This window comes from Chenopodium album, chromosome 18, assembly GCF_948465745.1.
Source record: "Chenopodium album chromosome 18, dcCheAlbu1.1, whole genome shotgun sequence".
Classification (NCBI taxonomy): Eukaryota; Viridiplantae; Streptophyta; class Magnoliopsida; order Caryophyllales; family Amaranthaceae; genus Chenopodium; species Chenopodium album.
In genome coordinates, this window is record NC_137851.1 from 13404177 (window position 1) to 13428941 (window position 24765).

General features: G+C 41.5%; 2 protein-coding genes across 2 annotated transcripts; both read right to left on the minus strand.

Annotated features, from left to right (window-relative positions):
- Positions 1–62: 62 nt before the first annotated feature.
- LOC145593138 (cytochrome P450 CYP73A100-like) lies at positions 63–2362 on the minus strand. The gene is made up of 2 exons (XM_081649648.1): positions 1434–2362; positions 63–833 (listed from the first exon to the last, which is right to left on the minus strand). Exons 1-2 carry the CDS (start codon positions 2327–2329, stop codon positions 101–103), a joined length of 1629 nt encoding a protein of 542 aa, XP_081505774.1. The 5' UTR covers positions 2330–2362; the 3' UTR covers positions 63–100.
- A 16613-nt stretch (positions 2363–18975) lies between these two features.
- On the minus strand, positions 18976–22096 carry LOC145591869 (uncharacterized). The gene is made up of 3 exons (XM_081648355.1): positions 22015–22096; positions 20669–21045; positions 18976–19410 (listed from the first exon to the last, which is right to left on the minus strand). The coding sequence occupies exons 1-3, from the start codon at positions 22094–22096 to the stop codon at positions 18976–18978; spliced, it is 894 nt and encodes a 297-aa protein (XP_081504481.1).
- Positions 22097–24765: the final 2669 nt, after the last annotated feature.

Here is a 24765-nt window from a genome sequence, read left to right on the forward strand (position 1 = left end):
CTTGAGAACAAATTACAAACGAACTCTAAATTACAATATAAGATCTCAAAATAAACCTAGGTCTTATAGCTGCGCAATATTGGCGCATAAATCATAACCATTATATGGGAGAGAAGAGGACAGTTGAATGCTTGGCAATATGCAAACTAAACTGTCCTCCTTCCTCTCTCACATCAATCTTTTCTTCTCCTGGTGGAGGTTTCATCTCAAAATTAGTCACCAATTTCGAAATTATAAGCCCTAAAATTGGCATCGCCAATATAATTCCAGGGCAACTCCTTCTCCCTACACCAAATGGCAAGAACCTATAATCCACCTTCCCACCACCCACTGTTGCATCCGTTGATCCTTCTTCCTCAAGGAATCTCTCAGGCCGGAACTCTTCAGGGTTTTTCCACCATCCGGGATTGTTAGCCAACCACCACGCGTTTACCACCACCTTTGACTCTCTAGGTATAGTATACCCACCAAGCTTAGCTTCTTCAAGGTTCATATGGGGTACTAACAAAGGTATAGGGGTGTGTAACCTTAGGGTTTCCTTTACTGTTGCCTGTAAGTAGGGTAATTGTTCAAGGTTTGCTTCTGTTACTGGCTTTCCGTTGAGTACAGTGGCGATTTCTTGCCGGATTTTCTGTTGGATTTTTGGATGATTAACTAGCTCAGCTATTGCCCACTCCATGGACCATAAGGTCGTTTCAATGGCTGCTACATTAATGTTCTCAACGATGTAGAGAATATTATTCTTGCTTATTTCTCCTCTGTTTTCGGCATCAATAATGTAGTCAATGGCACAACTTATCTTGTGATTTTCTCCATTTGCAGCCATTATTTTTCTGTAATATATGATTGCATCAGTTGTCTCATATTGACTTTAAGAAGAAATTTATTCTTACTTTTCCAATATGTTTTTGTCAATAATACTATTTTTCATTCTAGCTCATTAAGCGAAAAATGCGAAATACTTGTTATTTTCTTTAAATATTATACGCTTTTACATACATAGCAATATAGCATGTCATGAATGATGACAAAATGAGCTTCTAGTGAGTTCTAGGTATAGATTATTTACTTATTAAAAACCGAATTCGCTTAAAATATTCTATTTTAGCTCAGTATTGATAAGCAGGAAATACGAGTAATTCCAAAAGCCATTAAAGAATTTTCAATGGATAAACACTAGTCAATAGACTCATTACTTTGTCCGGATTTTATAGTTAGGTTGAACTAGTTATGTAACAAGTAAATTCATATTGATTTTCATTTACATTATATAGTTATTAGGTGATGGTATAAGCTATTGTATAGTATTTATAGCAAAAGTTTGTCATTTTTTTCTTTCAATTTGGAAATTCTAAAGTTTATCTCATTGATAAGTTATTGGAAATTGGTAATTTACTTTTAAGTGAAGAAAAAGGTGGCATGTAATATCATACCTTCGTTTCTCAACGTAGTAGTTGTTGAAGAAAGCCAGCCTTCTCTGCTGCAAGTCTTTGCACTTGCTCAAATACCTCCTCAAAAATGGTCTAAGCAAAGGTATAAAATCACCATAATTATACTTGAAACTCTGAGCTAATCTACTCCTTTCGGAGTTAAACTTGGTTGCCTCCATAAACTTGGGATCTTCCATAGACTCAAAACCTTCATCAAACATCATCCTATACATTATGTTATACAACATAAGTTGCAGCCTCTTCCTTATCACAAACCCTTTGCTTTTCGCTTTGATGCCTATTATGTTATCATTTCGCTTCAAATCTCTAACAACCTTGTCCATTTCCTCCTCCCACATGTGGCTATAAGTATTCACCACCTTGTTGGTGAAGAATGGCAACGTCATTATACGGCGCATCTTCCTCCAATGATCGCCATAGACTGTAAAAACCATGTCTTGACCGCCTCCAGTGAAGATATCAAAGACAACATTCCTAGGTCGGGACCCAAACTCCACCCCTTGTGCATGGAGGACCTCACATGCTAGCTGAGGGTTTGAGACCACGACTAGGTTTCGAACACCGAGCTTAAGGAGGAAGATGGGGCCATAGGTTTTAGAGAGGTTTGCCAATCGGCGGTGGTTGAGGTCATTTCCTACTTGGAGCCAATTGCCAAAGATGGGGAGGGCAAACGGACCGGGAGGGGTATTTTCGTAATTTTGTGCATGGGAAGAGAATAGGGAATGGACCAAGTACAATATGATGGGTAAACATATTGCAAGGTATAGGGAAAATTTTGGGTTAGTTGATGAATATGTTAGTACAGTGATGAAAATGGAAAGAAGGATTAGTTTGCTAAGAAAATTAGATTTGGACATATTTTTTGAGTGTGTTCCCATATTTGCCCTCTTATGGAGGTATCTATGATTATATATTACTTAGAATGTTTGATATAATTGCAATTATGAGTTTTGTGTGTATATATATGTATAGTTTTGTGGGGTTGGTAAGAAGATGTAGAAAATTCTTGAAGCAGTGGTTTTTAGGGTGAATCCAAGGGGCTGTTTATTGATGGTTTTATAAAATAAATCTAGGTAGGAAAAAAAAGAGAGTGAGGATAGATTTGCCTTTGTGATAAAATATTATTGGTAAGTCACCAAGTTAGTAGGTAAGTACATGTCCAAAAAACATAAATAAATAAAAAATTAATTTTTTTTTTTTTTTCAAAGAATTGGTAGGTGAGTGGGATGGCGTGGTTGCTCTCAAATGTCAAAAATAGTCATCATTGTTCGCGAAGTCAAAATTTTGTTCTTGGTAGCTGAATGTCAAAAAAAAAGTGAATAACGATGTCCAATGTCAAGTTATTTGGCGCAAATTCGCTATAGCAGGGTATTTGTCATTTCGCATGAGAAAATGGTCAGACATAATTTAGAATGATAATGGTATATTCAACTATATATTGTCTTGTTAATACTACTGTATTAGATTTCATAATGTTAAGACCTTATTTAAGTGGTAACTGATTGATATAATCAATTGTATTAACTAATTTGACTAAGCTAGTTATATATATATATATATATATATATATATATATATATATATATATATATATATATATATATATATATATATATATATATATATATATATATATATATTTATTTATTCTCGTGAGGCAAAGCCAAGGAAAGAAGAACAAGCAAACAAGCAAAATAAAGAAAAAACACAAAGACAAAAACAATCAACTAAGAAGGAATTAGGCGAGGGAAAGCCACCCCCCTAGTGTCTTCTTCTAAAATACTACTAAGGCCTAAAGGAATACAACTAAGAAAATCAAAATTCGTGTCTTGAGAGACTCCGCAGTTGGCCAACTAATCCGCCACGCGATTTCCTTCACGATACACATGAGTTATCTTTACCTCCTAGCTGTCTTGGTTAAGCATATTGATACACTTTTTTAATTCATGCACATTCTCACCTCCAATAGTTGTCCCTTGCTTCAGAATTTGCACACATGCGAGGTTGTCTAATTGGATTTCCAGCTTTTCAATCTGTAAATTCTTGCTAATTCAAGGCCTTGGGTTAGAGCTAAACCTCAGCTCTAAAGGTTGTGCAATGACCGAAATTAGTAGCAAAACCTGAGATGAACTTGCCTTCTTGATCACGAATTAAAGCACCACCCCCTGCTGGCCCAGGACATCCCTTAGCTGCACCATCGCTATTAAGCACATACCAAACGAAATCAGGAGGTTGCCACTTCACATACTTTTGCTGCCTAATAGGCCTCGAGGAAGTATTAGCATTCGGCTCATTTAAACTCCTAAAGGCTTCGTCTACCCGAATTCTAATGAAAGCTCCCATGTCTACGAGGATCTGATCACGTCGATTAAAAACATAACAATTTCGCCAACGCCAAATCCACCACACAATGATGCCGAAGAGAATCGGCCAACCTTGATCATCATCATGACTAGAATCTTTAAGGTTAAGGGTAAGCCAGTCCTTTAGTGAACCTTGAAAGAAGCCCTGAAATAAACTAGGAGTAAGAACAATTCTCCAGGGCAGTCCCGCAACAAGTGGATGGTGCTTTTTTCCCTGTGCCCGCAAATAAAGCAACTAGGATCTTCAGTAAGCTGCCTCTTATAACAGTTTTGATTCCCAAGAATTCGATCATGGCAAGCAAGCTACAAGAATGCACGAATTCGCTGTTGGACAGGTGCTGTCCAAATGAGATCCCAACACTCTTCATTAAGCACATTGGTTTCATGACGCATGATGCTAAGGGCTAACTTAATGGTAAATCGTTCCTTAGAGTCTCCTTTCCAGTAGACCAAGTCACCAAAGTTCGGATCTTCTCGCACTTGATGGTTTTGAATTAGCTTCCAAGTATCAGAGTTTTAGAACGGTGCGAAAATATTCCACCTCCACCCTTGACCAATTTCCCACATTTCTGCGACAGTTGCTCCAGTTAATTCCATAGGATCAGGGTTGATTTAGCAAGGGTGATGCGTCCTGCCAACGATAAGTACTTGGACTTCCAACCACTGAGACGTCGATCAATTTTTTCGCACAAGTGACTATATATTTCTTTAGTGACCCTACAAGTGAGAGTAGGCATCCCTAAATACATACCCATATCATTCGTTGCTTCCATCCCCAAGGCTGAACAAATATCAGATTGAAGTGAGGCATCAACATTCTTGGAAATTTAAACTCGGGATTTTGGTAAACTCACTTTTAGACCGGAAGCTGTACAAAACCGAGTAAGACAGGTTTGAATCAAATCAGCCTGATCCAAGCTTGCCTCCGCAAATAACACAATTTCATCGGCGAAAAATAAATTTGATAAAATTGGCCCATCCCGATTTGCTCTTATGGGTTTCCAGAAATTATTAGCAATTGCTTCTTCAATGACTTGATAGAAGCGTTCCATGCACATAACAAATAAATAGGGGAAGAGTGGGTCGCCTTGTCGTATCCCCCTATTAGGAGTAAAACTTTGAGATGGTTCACCATTCCAAAGAACACGAAGAGAGGCAGTGGTGACACAATCCATGATGAGATCAATCATAGTGATAGGTAAGTGCATTTGAACAAGAGTATCACGAATAAAAGACCAACGAAGCCGATCATACGCCTTCTCGAAATCAATCTTAATCGTCATATACCCTTTAGCTCCTTGCTTCTTTCTCATAGTGTGCAAAACCTCTTGCATAATAACAATGTTGTCGGTGATTTGACGTCCCGGAACAAAGCTTGCTTGAGTGTTGGAAATTAAGAATGGGAGAATCGGTTTTAAGCGATTAATGATGATTTTGGTGACGATTTTACCAGCGACATTACATAGCCCAATTGGCTTAAACTGAGAGACCAATTCTGGCTGCTCAACTTTCGGCAGAAGTGCAATAAAGGTTTCATTGAAACCTGTAAGAATTCCCTTGCCTTCAAAAATAGGAATAAGTGTGTCACACACCGTTTTAGCTACCACATCCCAATTTTTCTGAAAGAAGAGCGCTTGAAACCCGTCAGGTCTGGGAGCTTTTAAAGACTCCATCTCTTTAATTACCAAATTGATCTCGAGCTTAGAATAAGGTCGAGTAAGTGAGTACTAATCTTGTGAGAGCAGCTCTCGAAAAATATCTCGGGGAACATCAAAGTAATGCGGCTCACCCTTCTCTGTGAATAATACAGTGAAATAATTCACAATATGATTCTGTATGAAATAATTCACAATATGATTATGTATATCACATTTATCATGCAACCACACCCCATTCGAGTCTTTAAATGCTAGAACCTTGTTCTTCCATCTTCTTACAATTGTGCTCGAGTGAAAGAAAGTGGTATTTCTGTCTCCAAAGCCACTCAATTCGAGATTTTTGATACCATAGAGTTTCCTCCTTATCAAGAATTTCATCAAGTTCTCTTCGAAGGCGTACTTCTAATTTTAACAGATCCCTGTCAATTTTCAAGGCTAGAGACTTTTGAATTCCTCCCAATCTCGCTATCAAGGTTCTTTTTTGCTTGAATATATTGCCAAACACGTCTCTCTTCCAAGCTTGCAAATCAGTGGATAGCTTGGAGAGGGCCGGCATGAGAGAATTCTTCGAGACATCCATGTTGCCTGAAATCGGAATGGACGATGAAGAGTTTGCAAGAGGGAAAAACCGTTCGGAGATATGAATAATGGGCAGTGATCCGAGTGGAAAGTAGTAAGATGTTTCAATAAAGCTCTTTTAAATCGCATAGCCTAATTTTCATTGCATACGCCCTGTCTAATCTCCCACTTTGTCTAGTCTCAGGGGTTAGGCCTCTTGCCCAAGTATGGGCTGCCGAGAGAACTCAACTTCGAGAAGGTCCATATCCTCCACCCAAGAATTAAAACGAGCAGACCTACGAGTAGTTTCTGAGCATGAACAACTTCTTTCAGATGAGAAACGGGTGTCGTTGAAATCACCAGCTATAATCCAAGGAATGTTATGAGTAGCCGCAAATTTTTAAAGCTCATCCCATAATTCTTTTCTTTGAGAAGGATCGGGGCTTGCATAAACGGCAGTGAAGTACCAAGGAATTGCTCCTGTTCTCGAAATAGTCATAGTAATATGGTGTTTGTGCTGAAGAGTCGGAGTTACAGTGACAATCTCAGGCTTCCAATAAACCCATATACCACCACTAAAGCCAATTGCATCTAATCGTGTGTGTCCAGTGTACCCTAACATCGAGGATATTTTTTAGCTTGCTCACCTCCCATATGGGTTTTAACAAGAGCTAGAACATCCGGTTAGTTTGTTCTCACTAAGTCTCGTAAAGAGGAAATACAATTCTTACTCCCTACACCTTGTACATTCCACACCATACATGTGATAGGTAAAGAATCCGGAGCTAAATTTGGTATGCTATCTTCCATAGAAACAGGTATGAAGGGTAACGATGATAGATAAGCTTGGCTAATGAATCTCAACAAACGTTGAAATTCAATGGGAATCTTTAATGTTGCCACCAATTCCGGGGAATCCGAGATTAGGGGTAGCATCGACTCTAGTTGCATCTCTAAAACATGAATAGGGGGTCATGCTCACCAGATAAATCTGGTCTAGAGGTTGACCCACGCATCCACGCATAAGGTATTCTCTGGGGGTATCTTTAGTCTGATCAAGGATTATATGAGTGTCGCTCAGGGAGGTCAGAGCTTGAGTTAATCTGCTTGTCAAAGTCTTGGATGTACAACGAAGTGTCCTGTGATATGGCTTCTTGGTTTGCTTGAAAGAAAAACGACTTATTCTCCTTTCCTTGTGTGGAATTAGGCTTGGTTAAGGCAACAATAGCTTGGGAATTGGCATCGATATCCTTGAGTGGGACGGATTTATTTTTCAGAGATTGAATTTCCTTTACTTGATAATTTTTGGACGGGATTTTTTTTTATTTTGGTTGACCTCGAGAAAAAGATATATTCTTTTCCTTATGATTAGGTAAAAGATTATCTTTTGGTAACAAATATTGTGAAAAATCACCCAAATTTGTTGTAGCAAAGCAACTTCCATCATTATGTTGGAAAATATTTGAATAGCCTTCTGTGTCCATATTTTGTTGCCTATTTTGTTCAGCCTCTTCTTCTTCTTAATTGGCAAGAATTGAAAATCTCGAACCAATTCCTTGATTTGTGCTAGAAATATTTCCCACATTATTATTTCCTTTTTCACCCTCTCCTCTTGAAGTTGCAGTAGGGACCTTGTTCGATATCGTAGCACCACCAGGATTGGACTTGGCCACCTCTTGAACCAGTTTCTCCACCCTCGGACGTTTTTTCCTACCATGCTTCTTCACAAGCATCCATGACCCAAAGTCTTCGACTTCCTCTGGCTTGGCACCCTGTTTATGAAGAGGGTTCTCATAAAATGTTATATGCCTATGATCAGCACTTGCCACATTTAAAACAAACCATTTTAATACCTTCATATTGAACCCTCCAAACACGACCTTTCAGCAAGAATTTGGCTAGCAAAGGTTTTGACAGATCAATTTCGACACTCAACCGTGTAAATTGACCACGTTTAGCTTGAGCCGTAGTTTTGTCTACACGTAGGACTTTTCCAATTTTCAAACCAATTTTATTTAAGACCTTAATCGGTGTCATCGATTAGCCAAGGTCCTTGAGTAAGCACATAATTATAATCCGCCTGATTAGTGTACCTCGCAATATAATAATTGCATCCAATGTCAGTGAGAGCTAATTCCCCTCTGATATTCCACTTCTTTTTTAGCCTGCGCATAAGTCCCATATAACCCATTTTTCCACTGAACATTTTAATGATCAGTGAAGACTTCCATGGTTTTCTCAATCTCATTTTCTCCTCCTTAGAGAGCTTAATGATTGGACATCGTTCATCATTGAGAATTTCCTCTGGAATCTCTTCATCATCATCAGAAGTAAGATTATCGTCCTCCTCATCCAGATCAACAATAGGTTGAAAACCAGCCCTGCTATTTTGTCCACCCGGTATCTTGTCTCTAAAAGAGGGCAATCCACCATTCATGGGTTACGATGGTGGAATAACCACATTAGACATATCTTTCCCTGGGTTATCGTCATTCACATCACCCATTTCTTCATCATCTCGATTATCATTAAAGATTGATTGAGTAATTTTACGTTTAGGTTTCTTGTTGGAGCAAATCAATTGATCCTTTTCCTCAGCGGAATAGGGTTTCTCAGTCGCAATTTTAGAGAGCATTTGTTTATTATTGTAAATATGTATAGCTTGCTATAAATAAGTGATTGGGTAAAAGTATTTGGTAAATAGTTGTTAATTAATTAATTGTTAGTTATTTAGTACTTCTTCCGTAATAGACAATTAAAGATATTAATGGTCAAATTTGCGTCTTGACAAATGTGTCAGTTAAACTGATGCATTTAAAAAAAAATGTGAATACTATTCAACTTAAACGTTTAATTTGACCCTCGTTAACATAGTTCAGGCCCAAATCTTCAATCCAATTCTCTTCACTACTTTTGTCTTTTTACAATTTTTTATTCTTCCACTTACCTCACTACCTCAATATTTTATTACTTTATCCAATTTCTCTTAAAATTCCATACATGGAGAAAATTGAGCAAGTATTTAAAAATAGAAGAAGTACTTATGTTCCTTTTTTAACGCACCATAAGGGTTGAGTACAAATTTTTTAGTACTAGTGGAAAAAGGATAAGAGAGAAAAGTAAAAATACAATATTGTCCTTGTAATGATAAGCCTAAACTAAAAAATCAAGTGTTAAAAGTAAGGTTATATTTATTGGTTTTTAATCTGTGAACGCAAATATTTTTTTTTTCCTAAAAGAGAAATGGTGCAATATTTGTGATATTTCCTTAAAAGACAAGAGGTGCAATATTTGTGATATTTTCTTAAAAGACAAGTGGTGCAATATTTAAATAATAAAAGAAGTATATTTTATAAAAAACTAGATTAAGTCCCGTGTCATGCACGGTAACTTTCATTGTTTATTATTAGTTTAATTATTGCATAGTATTAATTAAAATAATAATATTTTTGTTGAGTGTGTATAAATGAAATATAAATACCAAATAGTTAGGGAATATTATTGCATAGTATTAAATCTTCTCTATGAACCTTTGGCCAAATAAAAAAAATGGCAGGAAATTTTTAAAAAGAAGATTAAGAATCTTTAATTTCTATTATAATATATAAATTAAATATATATAATTTTATTATCTTAAATAAGTTGTCAATCAAAAAGATATAAAAAGAAAAATTAAGTGAGAATATATTTATTTCAAGAAAGTGGTTTTTGGAGGGAAAAAAAAAAAGACACCAGGAAGCGACATGTGTCATTCTCGGTATCTGTTTTAGTATTATGTTATTGATTTACGATAATTTATAATTCAATACGGAATAGTTTTTTTTTTACAATTTATTCTCTTATTATAAGTGTGATAAAAGTCTATATTTTTTAAAATTTTAATGTAAGTAAACATAATTTAGATTATACCCGACTACTCATATGATATACAATGAAATCTTTTAATAATAAAGTTGCTTAATTTTCTGTTTGTAGTTGCTAAATGTCTTATTAATATAATGATATTGAGAGGGAAATATAGTATTTTTGAAATTAATTTTGTTCTTAATATATAAGATTTGGAAGATATTACAGTAAATTAAATATTTCCTAAGATGACTAGGCAAAAGAAAATACTTCCTCTGTTTTTCTTTTATTGCACCATAAGGACTTTTACACTATTCACTTAATCTTTTTTGACCATCTTTTGTGATTTGTCTATTAGGAAAAACATAGTCATATGGGATCTAGTTAGATTCGTCTTGAAATCTACTTTTCAAAAATCAATTTTTTATAATTTTTACAAAAGTATAATTAAAGATATTAATAGCCAAAGTAATGCATTGGCAAGCGTGAAATCCCTTATGGTGAAATAAAAAAAACGGAGGAAGTATGAGAAACTTTTAGGTACGGCCCGTGCTAATTCTGGGGACGTTTCGGGTATGGTTCAGCACTTTTTAGACGTCTCCAAGAGCAAATTGAACTTTCTGACTTTCAAAGCCCAAGCCCAGGGGAGCTGATACACATAGACTTAGTCTATGTGTATCCCCACATAAACACCCAATAGATAGAAGACACCTCATCATTTTATTTATAATGAATGGGAGAGAGTTGAGCGGGAAAGCTAAGCAGGAGAAAACTACGTAATTCACGCCTAAGAAGAGAAGAGCGGTAAAAAACTTAATGTTGAATTTGATGAAAAGATTATGGCGCCATATTCATGAAAAATATTACATCGTCATGAGCAAGCTATTTTGTGTAATTTTGGCAACCATTTGTATGATAAAGGCAATGGAAGTTCAAGATGTTCCAATGATTAAAGCTAGAGATATTAAGTTAGATGGTTAATCTTCTTGTTCGTAGCGTATTTTGGGTATCATTGAAAGTAATGTTGTAAAAAACAAGTGAACAGGTTGAATTCCTATAATTGAACGGAAATGACTTATTGAATTTGATCTATTTGATGAACTAGGTTTTTACAATGAATTGCTCCGCGTATATATAATTGATCTTAAGTATTACAGGTCGAAGAAGATACTGTTTTCAGTTTTGTAATGAATTTGTAATTGTTGTTACATTAATGGATTTGATATATGTTGCTGCATCTGTGTGGGGAGATAAGGGTATATAGTTTGTTGATTATCAATGGCGGCTTGTAACTAGATTAAAAGATTAATAATGTATGATTTAGCTTATTAGTGTATTTAGAAATTATATTTAAGTTATTTTAGTGAGGCGTGAATTTTTTTTAGTATCAATTTCATTATAGTGGTAAAATATGTATAATTTGTAAAACTGAAAGTTTTTTTATATGTTGTGTTAAAGTGGGCAGGGTTGTAAGAAGCATGAATTATCGAGGTATCTGATAGTTTTTTATATATTGTGTTAAAGTTGTTGTGTTGTAATTTAATGGAAAACATGGAGGGAGATTTAGAAATGAACATTGATCTTAATGAAGTTTTTGAAAAGGAAGATCCTCGAATAGCAAACGACCCGAAATGTCCTTCATCTCGAATAACCAAATCTAGCTAAGATCACCTAAACTTGATATAACCCAACCTAACTTAATACTCGACATTCAATTAGTGCGCTACAATACTCGGTTGTACCATAACTTTCCTTAATTTAAATGGTTGTACAATTGATTTTATTGTCAATCAGTTCTGATGGAGTTTGATACAATTGATGAACTAAGTTTTACAATGAATTGTAATTGATTACTTAAGATTTGATGGTGATTATTGTAAAGTGATTAAATGCACCGAGTTGAAGATAATAAGGAGTAATATATAGGGTGTCGATTTATAATAATGATTAGTTAAATCTAGATTTATACTTCGTATATTTTAGCTTAGTAAATTGTATATTTATACAACATGATGTAGTTATGTTAGTGTCACATGAATTTTTTTTTGTATCAATTTTATTAATGTGGGTATAATTGTACGAACTATGGTATCATTAAACGTTATATTTATATGAGCGGAATAAGCTTTCAAGTATTTTGTGATAATTGATGAGAATTTTTTCTTAATGGAAAAATCTTAAAGGTAATTTGTATTGATGAGAATTTTTATCTCAATGGACCGTGCATTATTATTATATTGATCTTAATGAAGTTGTATGGAGAATGAGGAGGAAGAGGAAGATCTTCAAATAGCATATGCCCCACAAGTTGTAATGGAGTGTGAGAAGGAGGGGGAAGGGGGTCGACCGGTGGTGGAGATGGGTGGTTAAGGGTGGGGGTATTGAGTGGCGGCTCAAGTGGAGGAGAAGGGATGCTGGCAAGGAGGGGATGGTTGGTTGGTGGAGGTGGTGGTGATTTTTTTTTTTTATAATTTTTTTTATAAGTTAATTTAAATGTTAAATAATTAATTAAGTTAGAGGGTAATAAGAAGAAATGGGGGAAATTAGAGGGTAATTAAGTGAATTAGTTGTTCTTGGTTGTCTTTAACGAAATAAATTTACAATCAGGTTATAACTTGCCAAAAAAAAAAAATTATAAGGTTTATTCAAACAAAAACGTTACTATAAAAGGTTTGTTGTGAGAATTTTCCTTATAAATAAAACGATATTGTAATTATAACATAAACTAAGGGTTTTTCTACATTATAACCCTTTAACTTCTCGTTTTTCTATGATATGCACCTCTTTTTGAGAAATCCACATTGTAACCCCAAAATACGTTTAGCTTCTATGTGGTAACTTTGCCGTTACCAAATTCCGTTAGTGGGGCCCACTCACCACTTAATAATTTTTTTTAATCGATTTGCGTGTTGAAAATGGTTCTGTTAAAGGTTTTGGAGAATATTTTGGCTTTTAAAGATCCAAATTCACCTTAGATTTAGCAAAAAAATTACGTAAATGCCTCTTTGTGCGTATTAAAAAATGTCTTGATTTGCGTGTTTACGTATTAATTAATACGCAAAACGATACATTTGCGTCATTTTTTTGTCAAATTTGAGCTCAATTTGGACCCATAAGAGACAAAATAACCCCCAAAACCTTTAACGAACGGAACAATTTTAACACGTAAATCGATAAAAAATAATTATTAAGTGGAAAGTGAGCCCCAATAACGGAATTTGTTAACGGTGGGATAACGACAAGGTTACCGTATAGTAACTAAATGTATTTTGGGGTTACAATGTGGATTTCTCAAAAGGGGGGCACATCGTAGAAAACGGAAAGTTAGAGGGTTATAATGTAGAAAAACCCATAAACTAATGATTTCAATATCATATTTGTTTCGGGTGTTTTTTGGATTTCCTCGGATACTGGTCACGCTCTTCAGGCAACGAGACTCGGACACCTGCAAAATGAACGAATATTCCTTTATCGGAATATTCGCCTCCGACGATCAAGTTAGAGATCTAAACGGAAAGGCTAAAGAGAGAAAGTAGAGAGAAGTTGGAGCTGTTTTATGCTCCTTTTTATGTAACGTCCTAATCCCCCTCCCATCATAAATGATTGGGGTATTTATAGGGGTGGGAGCTTGTGCCCCTTTGGGGTTTGTGCCCTAAACTTCCGTGACGTGATTGGCTGCGCAATCACGCAATGCCACGTGTAATATGGGGGCGCCGTTTCGCGGCTTTCATGAAGATCTCTCGGGATTTGGGCCATGGTGTAATAAGGCCTTTTTAATGCTGATTTCAGGGGCTTTTTATCCCTTGGACACGCGTCATCTTCCCATAGTGACACGTGTTGCCTTTTGATTGGGCCACGTGTCGTTATGGGATTGGTCCACGTACGTGGGGTATTTTTACCCTAAACATTTGCCCCTCAGAGGGGGTGGCCCGGACGATAACAGCCGCCTCCTCTGATTTTTCACTTGCCTTGAAGCGTACGGGTATACATAGATTGGGCGGACGGTTGTGGTACATAGGTCTGTCCGCCCCATTCGAAGTTGGTCGTCTTAGGTTGGTACGCTGCTTTCGTCCGCCTAAGGCTCTAGAGGACGTCTGGCTCTGAGAAGGAAGCGGACAAAATACGCCGCCTAAATTTTCGGGGGAAAGCGGACGTCTATCTATTGAGATGGAAGCTTTAGTTCCGTCTATTTTGTCCGTCATTTCGGACGCGCCGTTATTTGGCCGTCTCTTTTTCCGTTCATTCTAACGGCATTGTCCTTTTTCCCCTTCAAATTCTAGGTTAATTTTTCAAATTATAACCGTTTAGCTTCCTTAAGCGGGAAAGGTGAATTTACTGTTATGCCCCCATAAATTTTGCCTATATATACAGGGGTCTTGACCTCATTTTCACACTTTAGAACTTTGTGATTTTTAGAGAGAGATCAGAGCTTTTAGAGAGGGAAAGTGTTTTTTCTTTGAATCTTCAAGAGCTCCGCCGTGCCTTTGAGTTTTCCGGGCGTGTTTTTGAGTTTTCCGGTCAACCCTCAAGACTTTTCAAGTTTTCTACACGTACAGAGGTAGGCCGCCTGTTTTCTTTCACTTTTTACTTGTATTATTTTCTTGCTTTTCATTTTTTAAATCTGGCTCAACACTCGGCTTCGTCCGTTTCTCCTCATGAGGTCGGTCGTTCGCCTGGGACTGAGGAGTCTAGAGTGGACAGAGACGAGTTGTCTCCTTCAGGGAGTGGGTCCATTTCTAGTGCGTACCTACTCACCTCCACCTATTCTTCTCCGTCCCTGCAGTCGGACATGGCAAGGACAAGGCAAACATATGATCTTCATGCGACCAGAAATCCAGACGGTAGTCTGGTGAACCCTAGAACTCCATATGACCCAAACTTGACTTAGAAACTCCTTCCACTACTCCTACGACCGCTTCCACGGGTACTCATTGCTCGGCCGTGGAAGTAACTTCATCTTTTGAGGAACGCCAACGTGCTCAGGGCGTCTCTTCTGCTGCTGGGGTGTCCGGGCCAACCCCTGAACCTAGGTCCTCATAACAAGCCAGCTCGGCCAGACAATCGACCGGGTTGCGATCTCGTGAGAGGCTTCCTTCCTCTTCTAGGGCAGCCATTACTGGTCCGTCCTCTTCAGTTCCCTTACCACCCCATCTCCAACATAGCAGGTCGGACAGGCCAAGAGTTGGGATCTCTATCAACGAACCGTCCGACCTGCCCCCTCGTAGTGGCCCTTCTTCGAAAACCAGGGCGGCCACTGCTAAAGACAAGGGTAAAAGTCCCTTAGTTTCTGAAGAGCCTCCTTCAGCTGGGGGCGGCCACATCTCTAGAATCCGTAGCTTGGCCGAGGCAGCTGACTTGGACAGAGTGCTGTCCTCCGAATTTGGCACTGCCCCTCACCAAGAGGGTGAGAAGGTAGAAGATGAGGCCGAGGCCGAAAGTGAGATGGCCGAAGGGGAGGAGGCGGTCGAAGATGCAGTCGCCAATGTAGACAACTTCAAAGATCCGTACGTCTGTACAGTGGGTAGCACAACATTGGGCTACCTCAATGATGGATTCGAGGAGTACAAGGCATTTCTCCAGCTGGGAGAAGGATTTGAACTTAAGGCCCCGAGAAGGTCTCTTTCGGTGGCCGCCTGAGAGGATGAGCGGCCGTGCCGCAGATCATTCAGCGTCTACCGAGCTGCTTTGGACGTTGGAATTCGTTTCCCCCTTCACCCCTTCATTCGTACAGTACTGGACGAGTACGATATTGCCCTCTTTCAGCTGGTGCCAAACAGCTGGTTGAACATATTTGGGTACTTGGTGACGTGCATCCGAAAGGGCTTCAAGCCGGATTTCCCGGTTTTCTACGAGATGCACGCAATGATCCGCCTCGAGAAGCACACGGACGGATGGTTCATACTTAGCATCACAAAGGATTATATGATGGTGATGGACCGTGTGTCGAAGTGGCGTGATTGGAAGAATCGGTTCTATCGCATCAAAACCAAGGATACAAAGTTCAATTTGCGGATGAATCGGTTTAATGCCAAGCCGATCCAACTCGGCCGAGGGGACCATAGACCATACAAACCACCCGTCCACCCAGACCAGGCTCACCAACTTGAATACTTTAAAGTCAAGAAGGTTAGACGGGATGGAAAGTTGGTGGTCGTGCTCCAAAACTGGATCCCCTTGGCCGGATGGCTTAGGGACCCAATTTTTATGTCCACATGCGGCCTATACACAAACATTCCCCGAGGTGGGACTTTAGCTTTCTCTGGCGTCAGAACTCATTTCATGTTGGAAATTATTCTAACGGTTGGTTAAATTTTGTTTTTACAGAGGAAACGTACGCCATGCTGGAAAAGGAGTAGAAGGGGGAGGTTGACATGGCCGAGATTGACTTGGCCAGATACAAAGCTCATCAGAAGATGTACGAGCAAACCAAGGAGGTATAAAACCTTTCAAGGTCTAGCGTTCGTGTTGCTAGGTTGGAAGAAAGCTTCTTCCTGAGCCTGCACGGACGCTGTTCCGAATATTTTTTTTTTTTGTCCGAGTTGGTATGTTGGAAGCAGGATCCCAGTTGTATCTACACGAATGTTAACAAAGTTTTATTGAGTTGAACTTCTGCTTGCTCTTTGCAGCTGTCAACTCTGACCCCAAGGGCTAAACGAAAGCAGCCGTCCTCGGCTACTAAAAATGACAAGGAAGGGAGGGCGTCTAAGTAAAGGAAGATGGTCACAACTAAGACCACTTCCACCACCGCGGCAAAGACTACGTCGCGGACTGCCTCTAAGCAATCCAAAGGAGAGCAACCCCGACTGGGTGATAGCGGGGTCTCCAAGTCCGTGGATCCGGCCGCCAAGCCGATCCATGATGAGTCCGTGAAGACGGACGATAGAGGTAAGTCGACCCCGGCAAAACCGACCGAGCCAAACGTGACTCCGCCCGTCCAAAGAGTCCAAAAATCTGATTGGCTTGAGGCCTCTCAGTCGGCCGGTGACCAACCTGGCCGCTCAGGTGAGGAGGGCGATGAGCCTGCACTGCCTCCTCCATTCACCTTCAACCCTTTTTCTCCTCCGAACTTCTCAGACGGTTAGATTTAACAACTTTGCACACTCTTTCCTTTTAAGTCTACTTGCTTAAGCTAAACTCTATTTCGCCCGTGTGCAGATATTACGGAGGAATTGAACCTGAAGGTGCCCGGCCAGTCCCTTACTGGGACGGACAAAAAGGCCATGAGGGAAGCCATGGCCAGGGCCGTCCCAGCTGAGCTGCGAGACAAGCTGCGGGGGATTCATGAGGGCTTCCTCGGCCCTATGATTAACTGCAGCGCTGAGGTAGCTTTTCCCAACTCCCATACTTAGAATATTTTTCATCTTTCTTTTGCTAACTTGTTTTGTCTTGTACGCAGCTGTTCCTACGGTTGACCGCCTTCCTTGAGTGGAAGGATAAAGAAAATGAAAAGCTGAAAAGAGCCTGGGAGAAGGTCCAAAAGGCCTAGGATGCCGTTACTGGGACGGCCGCCATCCAAAGGGTTCACTTGGAGACCCAGATCAACGCGCTGTCCGACAAGGCGGCGCGGCAAGCTGAAGATCTGGTTAAGCTAGGTAAGGCTCTCGAACAAGAGACCTTGGCCAGGGAGACCATGAGACAAGAAAGGGATCAGGCTGTCCTGGACGGCCAGCGCTGGAAAGAAGGGTTCAAGGCCTCTAAGAAGCTGAAAATCGACGTGGCCCTCGCCCAAAAGAATCTGAAAGAGGCCTTGGACGAGGGGGACGCTCTCCGGGCCGAGGTGGAGACTTTAAAGAAGTCCGTTGAGGACTTGACCCAACAGCTGAAAACACCTCGGCCCCCTAGTGCAGACGAGGTTGTCTGCATCGAGCAGAATGCTGAGGATAGGTTGAGGAGCCACTTCTTCGAAGCATTTGAACTCATGGTGGATGATGGTAAGGCCGCCTACTATCAGGAGCGCTTCACCAAACGCCTTAACTTCGTCTGCATCAGGGAAGAGGCTAAGAGGGCCGGCCAGCCTTCTCCCGAGCTGGACGTTACACCAACTACCTCAGAAGATGAGGAGGATGAGCAGGGGGCAGACCCGGAGCTGAGGGCGAAGAGGAAAGCAAAGGAGAGCCCGCTGATGATGCATCCCTCCTTGCCTCCGAGGAGCCCGTCCAAAGCCAAGATCCAGCTAAATAGAGCCCAGGCCGTCCCCTGATTTTAGCTTTTCATTTATCTGCTTTCATTGAACAATTTTTCTTTTTCTTTTTACTAAGTGCCGCCTTTTTTGAGCGGTTTTTTGTAAGATATTTTGCCACCTTTTGAGCAGTTTTAATTAATGCAAGCTTTGCCGCCTTCTGAGCAGTCTTCCATTTCATCTATTTCGTACTTAGCAAATTTTTCGTATTTTTGCATTTTTGCGCTTTCGTATGATGGGGAGGTATGCCCCCTTTATTCGGCGTTCGCCTAGTCCATATTCTGAATGGTTTGATTGACTTGGTAGTTTTTATACCTCAAAGGGTATGACTTCTAACAAGTTAATCAAATCATAATAATGATTTCCCTTGGACTAGGTGCAACGCCGAATCAACTACTATTGCGGCCGTATTACGGGCCTCATGTGAGCCGTCCATTGAATCTATCGCTCGGACATACTCAGGAAATTTCAAGTAATATCTCAACTTAAAAATTTCTAAGTTTGGCTGGGCTGTTTTGCCTAGGTATGCCCTTGCCTCCATTTAGGGAGGTACATATCCTTGACGGATTTAGGGTACCTTGTGCCTTTCTCCGCCCGTCCCCGTGGGAGACGAACGTTTGTCTGTACTTATCAAAATATATATTATTTTTGCAATCCTTTGTGACCGTTTTCTATATATTAAATAATTTCGTTTAGCTTTAATAAGCCGTGTTGCTACGTTGCAAGCAGCATTGTTATGGCTTTTACTCGACTTTTAGTTCATTTAACAGGGACGTACGCATGCAAAAACAAATAACTCAACAAGATAACAATGCCTGACTTTCATTAATTTTGTCAAGATTACATTGTTAGGCCGTACGGCTTTAATTACAAGGCCCGTCTAGCTGTATATACAGCTTTTTGGCTAAGTACAAAAACTTCTAGACATGATATTTTTTGAGATTGTCTGTGTTCCATGTACGTGGAATTGGGCGGCCGTTTAAGGCTTCAAGACGGTATGTACCGTCTCGAACTTCTTCACTGATTCGATACGGCCCCTCCCAGTTTGGGGTCAGCTTCCCATCTTCATTTGCTCGGCCTACCGCCTCCTTTTTTCTCAGTACCAAATCTCCCATTTTTAGTGGACGCTTTGACACTCGGCGATTATATGCCCTTGTCATCCTCAAGCGATAAATTTCGTGCCTAAGCACCGCATTGCCCCTGGCCTCTGGAAGAAAGTCCAGGGCGGTCTTCATGGCCTCCCAATTGGCCGTTTCTTCATATAACATCACCCTGAGAGTAGGCTCATACATCTCAATTGGGAGAACCGTCTCAGCACCATAGACCAAAAAGAATGGGGTTTCTCCTGTGGAGCTCTTTGTTGTTGTTCATATGGACCATAATACATTGACCAGCTCCTCAGTCCATAGGCCACCTGTTTTTTCAAGCTTGCGCTTGATACCATTGGAGATCAACTTGTTATATGCTTCAACCTGACCATTGGCTTGCGGTCGGCCGACTGAGGCAAAGCAATGAGCTATGCCCTGGTCTCCCAACCATTCCTTGAGCTGAGGTGTTTCGAATTGGGGTCCATTGTCGAACACCATTGACTGAGGTAAGCCAAAGTGGGTACTTATGCTTTTCCATATGAAAGCTGACACATCCGTCCACTTAATGCTCCGGACGGCCTCGGCCTCTACCCATTTTGTGAAGTAGTCTACTGCTACAAACACATATCGCCTTTGCCCGGACGCTGGCGTATACGGACCCAAGATGTCCATCCCCTATTTGGCAAAAGGGAGCGGACTACTTATGGCCGACAGACTATTAGCTAGGCGATGGATTAAAGTTGCAAATCTCAGGCACTTGTCACATTTCTTCACCATTTTCATGGCATCCGACTTCAAGCTCGGCCAGTAGTACCCCAGATGGGTGGCCTTTTCAGCCAGGGCTCGTCCTCCAATGTGGGAGCCGCAATGCCCCTAGTGAAGGTCGTCCAGCACATCATGTCCCCTCTCAGGGGTAATACACTTCAGATACGGCTTCACAAAAGCTTTCTTAAACAACTCCCCACGCTTCATTTTGAACCAGGCTGCCCTCTTTTTCATCAGCCAGCTCTCCTTGGGATCGGCCGGGAGCAATCCATCCCTTAGGTAGGAGATGATTCCGTCCATCCAAGTAGAGCTTCTATCAATGATCTGTACTGGCTCGGCATCAATACTCCTCTTTTCTTTTACTTCCCAAAACACCAATCTAGGAGTATCACATGATGCCGAGGATGCTAATTTGGAGAGGGCGTCCGCCTGATGATTAGACGAATGAGGAACTTGTTGCAGAGAAAAGTGCTTTAGGCCCTTGGCCTCCTCTTTGACTATCTTCAAATATTTCATCATGGCCGGCTCCCTCGCCTTAAAGTCACCATTTACCTGGCTGACTATCCGAGCTCACATCCACTTTTGTTGCCCCTGCCGCATTACACATTCTAAGGCCGGCCAGGAGGGCTTCGTACTCGGCCTCGTTGTTAGAGGCTTGAAACTGAAATCTCAGCGCATACTCAAACTTATCTCCCTCAGGAGATTGACAAATGATTCCAGCGCCACACCCGGTCACTATTGCACTACTATCTACATACACCTTCCAGATCTGGTCTCCGACCGGCTGTAAGTCCGGTCGTGTCATCTTAGCCAAAAAATCAGCAAAGGCCTGCCCCTTTATGGCCTTTCTGGGCTCGAACGTGATGTCAAAGCCTCTCAGTTCTAAAGCCAATTTAAGCATACGGCCACTTTCCTCTAAAGTTGCAAACGGCTTTTTGAGTGGTTGATCAGTATACACCACTATTGAATGTGCCAAGAAGTACGGACGCAGCTTTTTAGATGCCATGTATAACGCTAAACCAAACTTTTCAACAGGGGGATACCTAAGCTCGGCATTGTGTAGCACATGGCTGATAAAGTAGACTGGGATCTGGTGGCCATCCCGTTCAACAAGCAGAACGGCACTTAAGGAATGCTCTGAGATAGCAAGATAGATGTACAACTTCTCATTCTTGAGCGGACTAACGAGCCGAGGCAATGTATGTAGATGACTTTTTAACTGTACGAATGCTTCCTCTGCCTCCTCCGTCCACTCAAACACAGCTTTCTTTTTAATGGTCTGAAAAAAGTATCGGCATTTGTCCCCTGATCTTAACAGAAACCGACCGAGTGCTGCCAAACAGCCGGTCAATCTTTGCACTTCTTTGACTGTTCTTGGAGACTTCATGTCCAAGATAGCTTGAATTTTTTCAGGGTTAGCCTCGATTCCACGTTACTCAATTAAAAATCGAAGAAATTTACCGGACTCAACACCAAAGACACATTTCTTTGGGTTTAACATCATCTTATGTCGCCTGAGTTCGGTAAATGTTTCTCGTAGATCCTTCAGATGGTCGGCCGACTCTTTTGACTTGACAATCATGTCATCAATGTATGCCTCCATATTCCGGTCGAGCTGATCTCTAAAGACCGTGTTGACAAGTCGCTGAAATGTTGCAGGGGCATTCTTGAGGCCGAACGGCATTACCTTAGAGCAATACAGCCCCTGCTCAGTCACAAATGCGGTCTTTTCTTGATCTTCTTCCCATAGAGGAATTTGATGGAAACCGGAGTATGCGTCCATAAAGCTCATTAGGGCATGCCCGGCCGTAGAGTCAACCAAACGGTCAATCTTTGGCAAGGGAAAGCTATCCTTAGGACATGCCTTGTTCAAATCCGTATAGTCTACGCACATTCTCCAAGTTCCATTCGGCTTCTTCACAAGTACTACGTTAGCCACCCAATCGGGATAATAGCACTGCCGAATGAAACCGGCGTCCAGCAGCTTTCTCACTTCAGCTGCGGCCGCCTGATTCCTCTCTTCCCCGTGATTTCTTTTCTTCTGGCAGACAGGTTTAACGGCCGGGTTCACAGCCAACCTATGCACGGCCAGGTTAGGGCTTATGCCTGGCATTTCACTGACTTCGAACGCAAAAACATCCTTGAATTCTCTCAACAGCTGAACTAACTCGTTTCCAAGCAGACCCATAGACTTAGTGTCGACACTGACTATCCGACCTGGTTAATCGAGGTCAAGCACTACAGCCTGATGATTGCCGGCCGGCTGGGGTTTCAGCTCTTCAGGCCGGCCGACAGTCATTAGTTGCTATGCTTGGTCGGTCATGACCTGCTTTCGCTTCTGGCCGACCTGGTATGCTTGGAGTGGGGGTTCTTCCCCCTTCAACTCGGACGGTTTTCCATGTCCGCGAGTCGTTGGCTTAACGGCTAACTGGTTGCACTCTTTTGCCATTTTCTGGCTCCCCTGAATCGAACCAATCTTTCCGTCCGAACATTCAAACTTCATCAACATTAAATGGGGGACGATCACAGCCTTTGCAGCATTTAGGGTAGGACGGCCAAGTATGACATTGTAGCCAGTCAATTCCTTCACTACCAAGAATCGAACGACCATATCCCCTCTTCTCTTTTTTGCCCGAATCGAACTGGCAAATCTATCTGCCCGACTAGGTGAATGATATTTCCCCCAAATCCTACCAAGGGGTGAGTGATATCCTTCAAAGCATCTTCTGGGAACTTCAAATTCTTCAGGGCAGCTAGGCTGATGATATCGGATGAGCTGCCCGTATCTATCAGTATTCGGCCCACTTTCAAATTGGATATCTTCATAATAAACACCATAGGATCATTGTGCAGGGCTTTGACCTCCCCCCGGTCAACTTCAGACACGGTTACTTCGGGGAAAGGTTCAGCTTTCACAGCGTCCGCCTGCATCACCTTTCCCAAGTTCCAAGCGTTTTGCTTAATTCCCTTCATGGTGGGGCCGCCTAATGCAAACCCCTCGATATCACGGCCACAAAGCCTGAATCGGTACTGTTCCCATCATCTTCTTTATCATTTTTCTTCTTCTCGGACGTGTTGTCTGTCCGTGCATATGTGAAAGGACTTCATTACATAAGAGTTCAGCATTCCCTTCTCGGCTAGCCTGTCCAACAATCTCTTTAAATTGATGCAATCGTTTGTGTCATGTCCCACGTCCTTGTGGTAATGACAGTACTTGTTTTTGTTCCTATACTGAGCCGGGCCTCTTAGCGGCTGGGGCTTTTCAAATTCAAATTTGTCTTTGATTTCCATCAGGATGGAGTAACAGTCCTTGTTGAACTCATACTGGGGCTCGTACGTCTTGACCTTCTTGGATTTCTGTTGCTGGCCGTCGGCCACCCAGACTTCTTTCCTTTTGTTTCCATCTTTCTTTTTTCCAGCCAAGTCTTGCTGAGTGGATTGTTTCTTCTCAGCTCCCTTGGCCGGTGCCTCTGCTTTTGTAAGAGAACAAAAGTCGGCTGCCTCAATATAAGCTTCGGCTTCCCGCAGAACACCTACGTATGTCCGAAGCTTTTTTCTTACCAAGTCAAACTTAAAACCATTATGCCTTAATCCCCGGAGAAATTCAGAGTAGGCCATTTCATCCGGCAGATTATGAATTTGGGCTTTTTCTTGGTTAAATCTCTGGACGTACGATCGCGGGCCCTCATTTTTTCCTTGGACAATTGTTGCCAAATTAAGACTTGTCTTTTGAGGTGGTATGTTGTATGAGAAATTTCCCACGAACAGTAAACTGAGAGTGGTAAAGCAATTGATACACCCGGCCGGAAGGCTATTGAACCAATCCTGCGCCACACCCTTCAAAGTGGCCGGGAAGCATTTGCACCAGGTAGCGTCATCTACGCTTTGTAAGTACATCAGGTTTCTGTACGAAGTGATATGCTCCTCTAGGTTGCCCGTACCATCATAGGCTCCCACGAGTACACTTTTTACCTTCAGCGGCTGAGGAGCAGTTAAAATTTCTTGCGAAAACGGAGGCAGCTTATCTCCAAGGGTCAGTAAGTGCATCTACCAATCAATTGGCTGAGGTTGCTCAGGCTGTTCGACAAAATAGGGAGTCTGGCCAGCGTCTGACCGAACGACCCATATTGTCCGAAGACCTGGGGGCTCGCCTGCAAAATGTCGTTGAAGCCCTGAGGGGGCTGAAGCGACTGTACTGGAATAGGGGTTTGAGTACGCACAGCTTGACTCCTGCCGGAGATGGCCGAGTTGCTATGCTGGGAAAGGGAGTGGTTGGAGAATTCATCCGGCATTGTGGGAGTAGAGGCCGTGTTTGAGTAAGCGACACGTTCCCGTTGTTTATGCCGAAGGTAGTCTCTCGCGTCCTTCCAGCGTCGAGACGGCTCTGTCTCCTCTCTTCGAGGCTGTCTTCCCCTCCCCCCAGCCGACTGGGTTTTTGCAAACAGACTAGACAAATTCGTTCTTTGCACCCTAAGAGACCTTCCATTCGGCCTGCGAAATGGGGTGTTCCCAGCATCTGTTGCATTGGTTACTCTGTTCTGAGTTTTCTTTGGAGATCTTTCTCCCTCTTTTCTGGGCGGCTGCCTAGAGGTAGAAGCTCGGATGCTCTCAAACTCCTTCTGAAGTTTGTTAAGTGCAGTCTACAAGGAAGCAGCAGTAACTGGAGGATCATCAGCCTCTTGAAATGAGGCGGTCAAAGGGTCACTGGAATGAATTGTAGGGATTATATCCTCTACATGACCGTCCTCGCCTGGACGAGGACCGATATTAGGTGTCTGACCATCTATTGCCATAACGGACGAGTATCCCCACAAATGGCGCCAAATGTTTCGGGTGTTTTTTGGATTTCCTCGGATA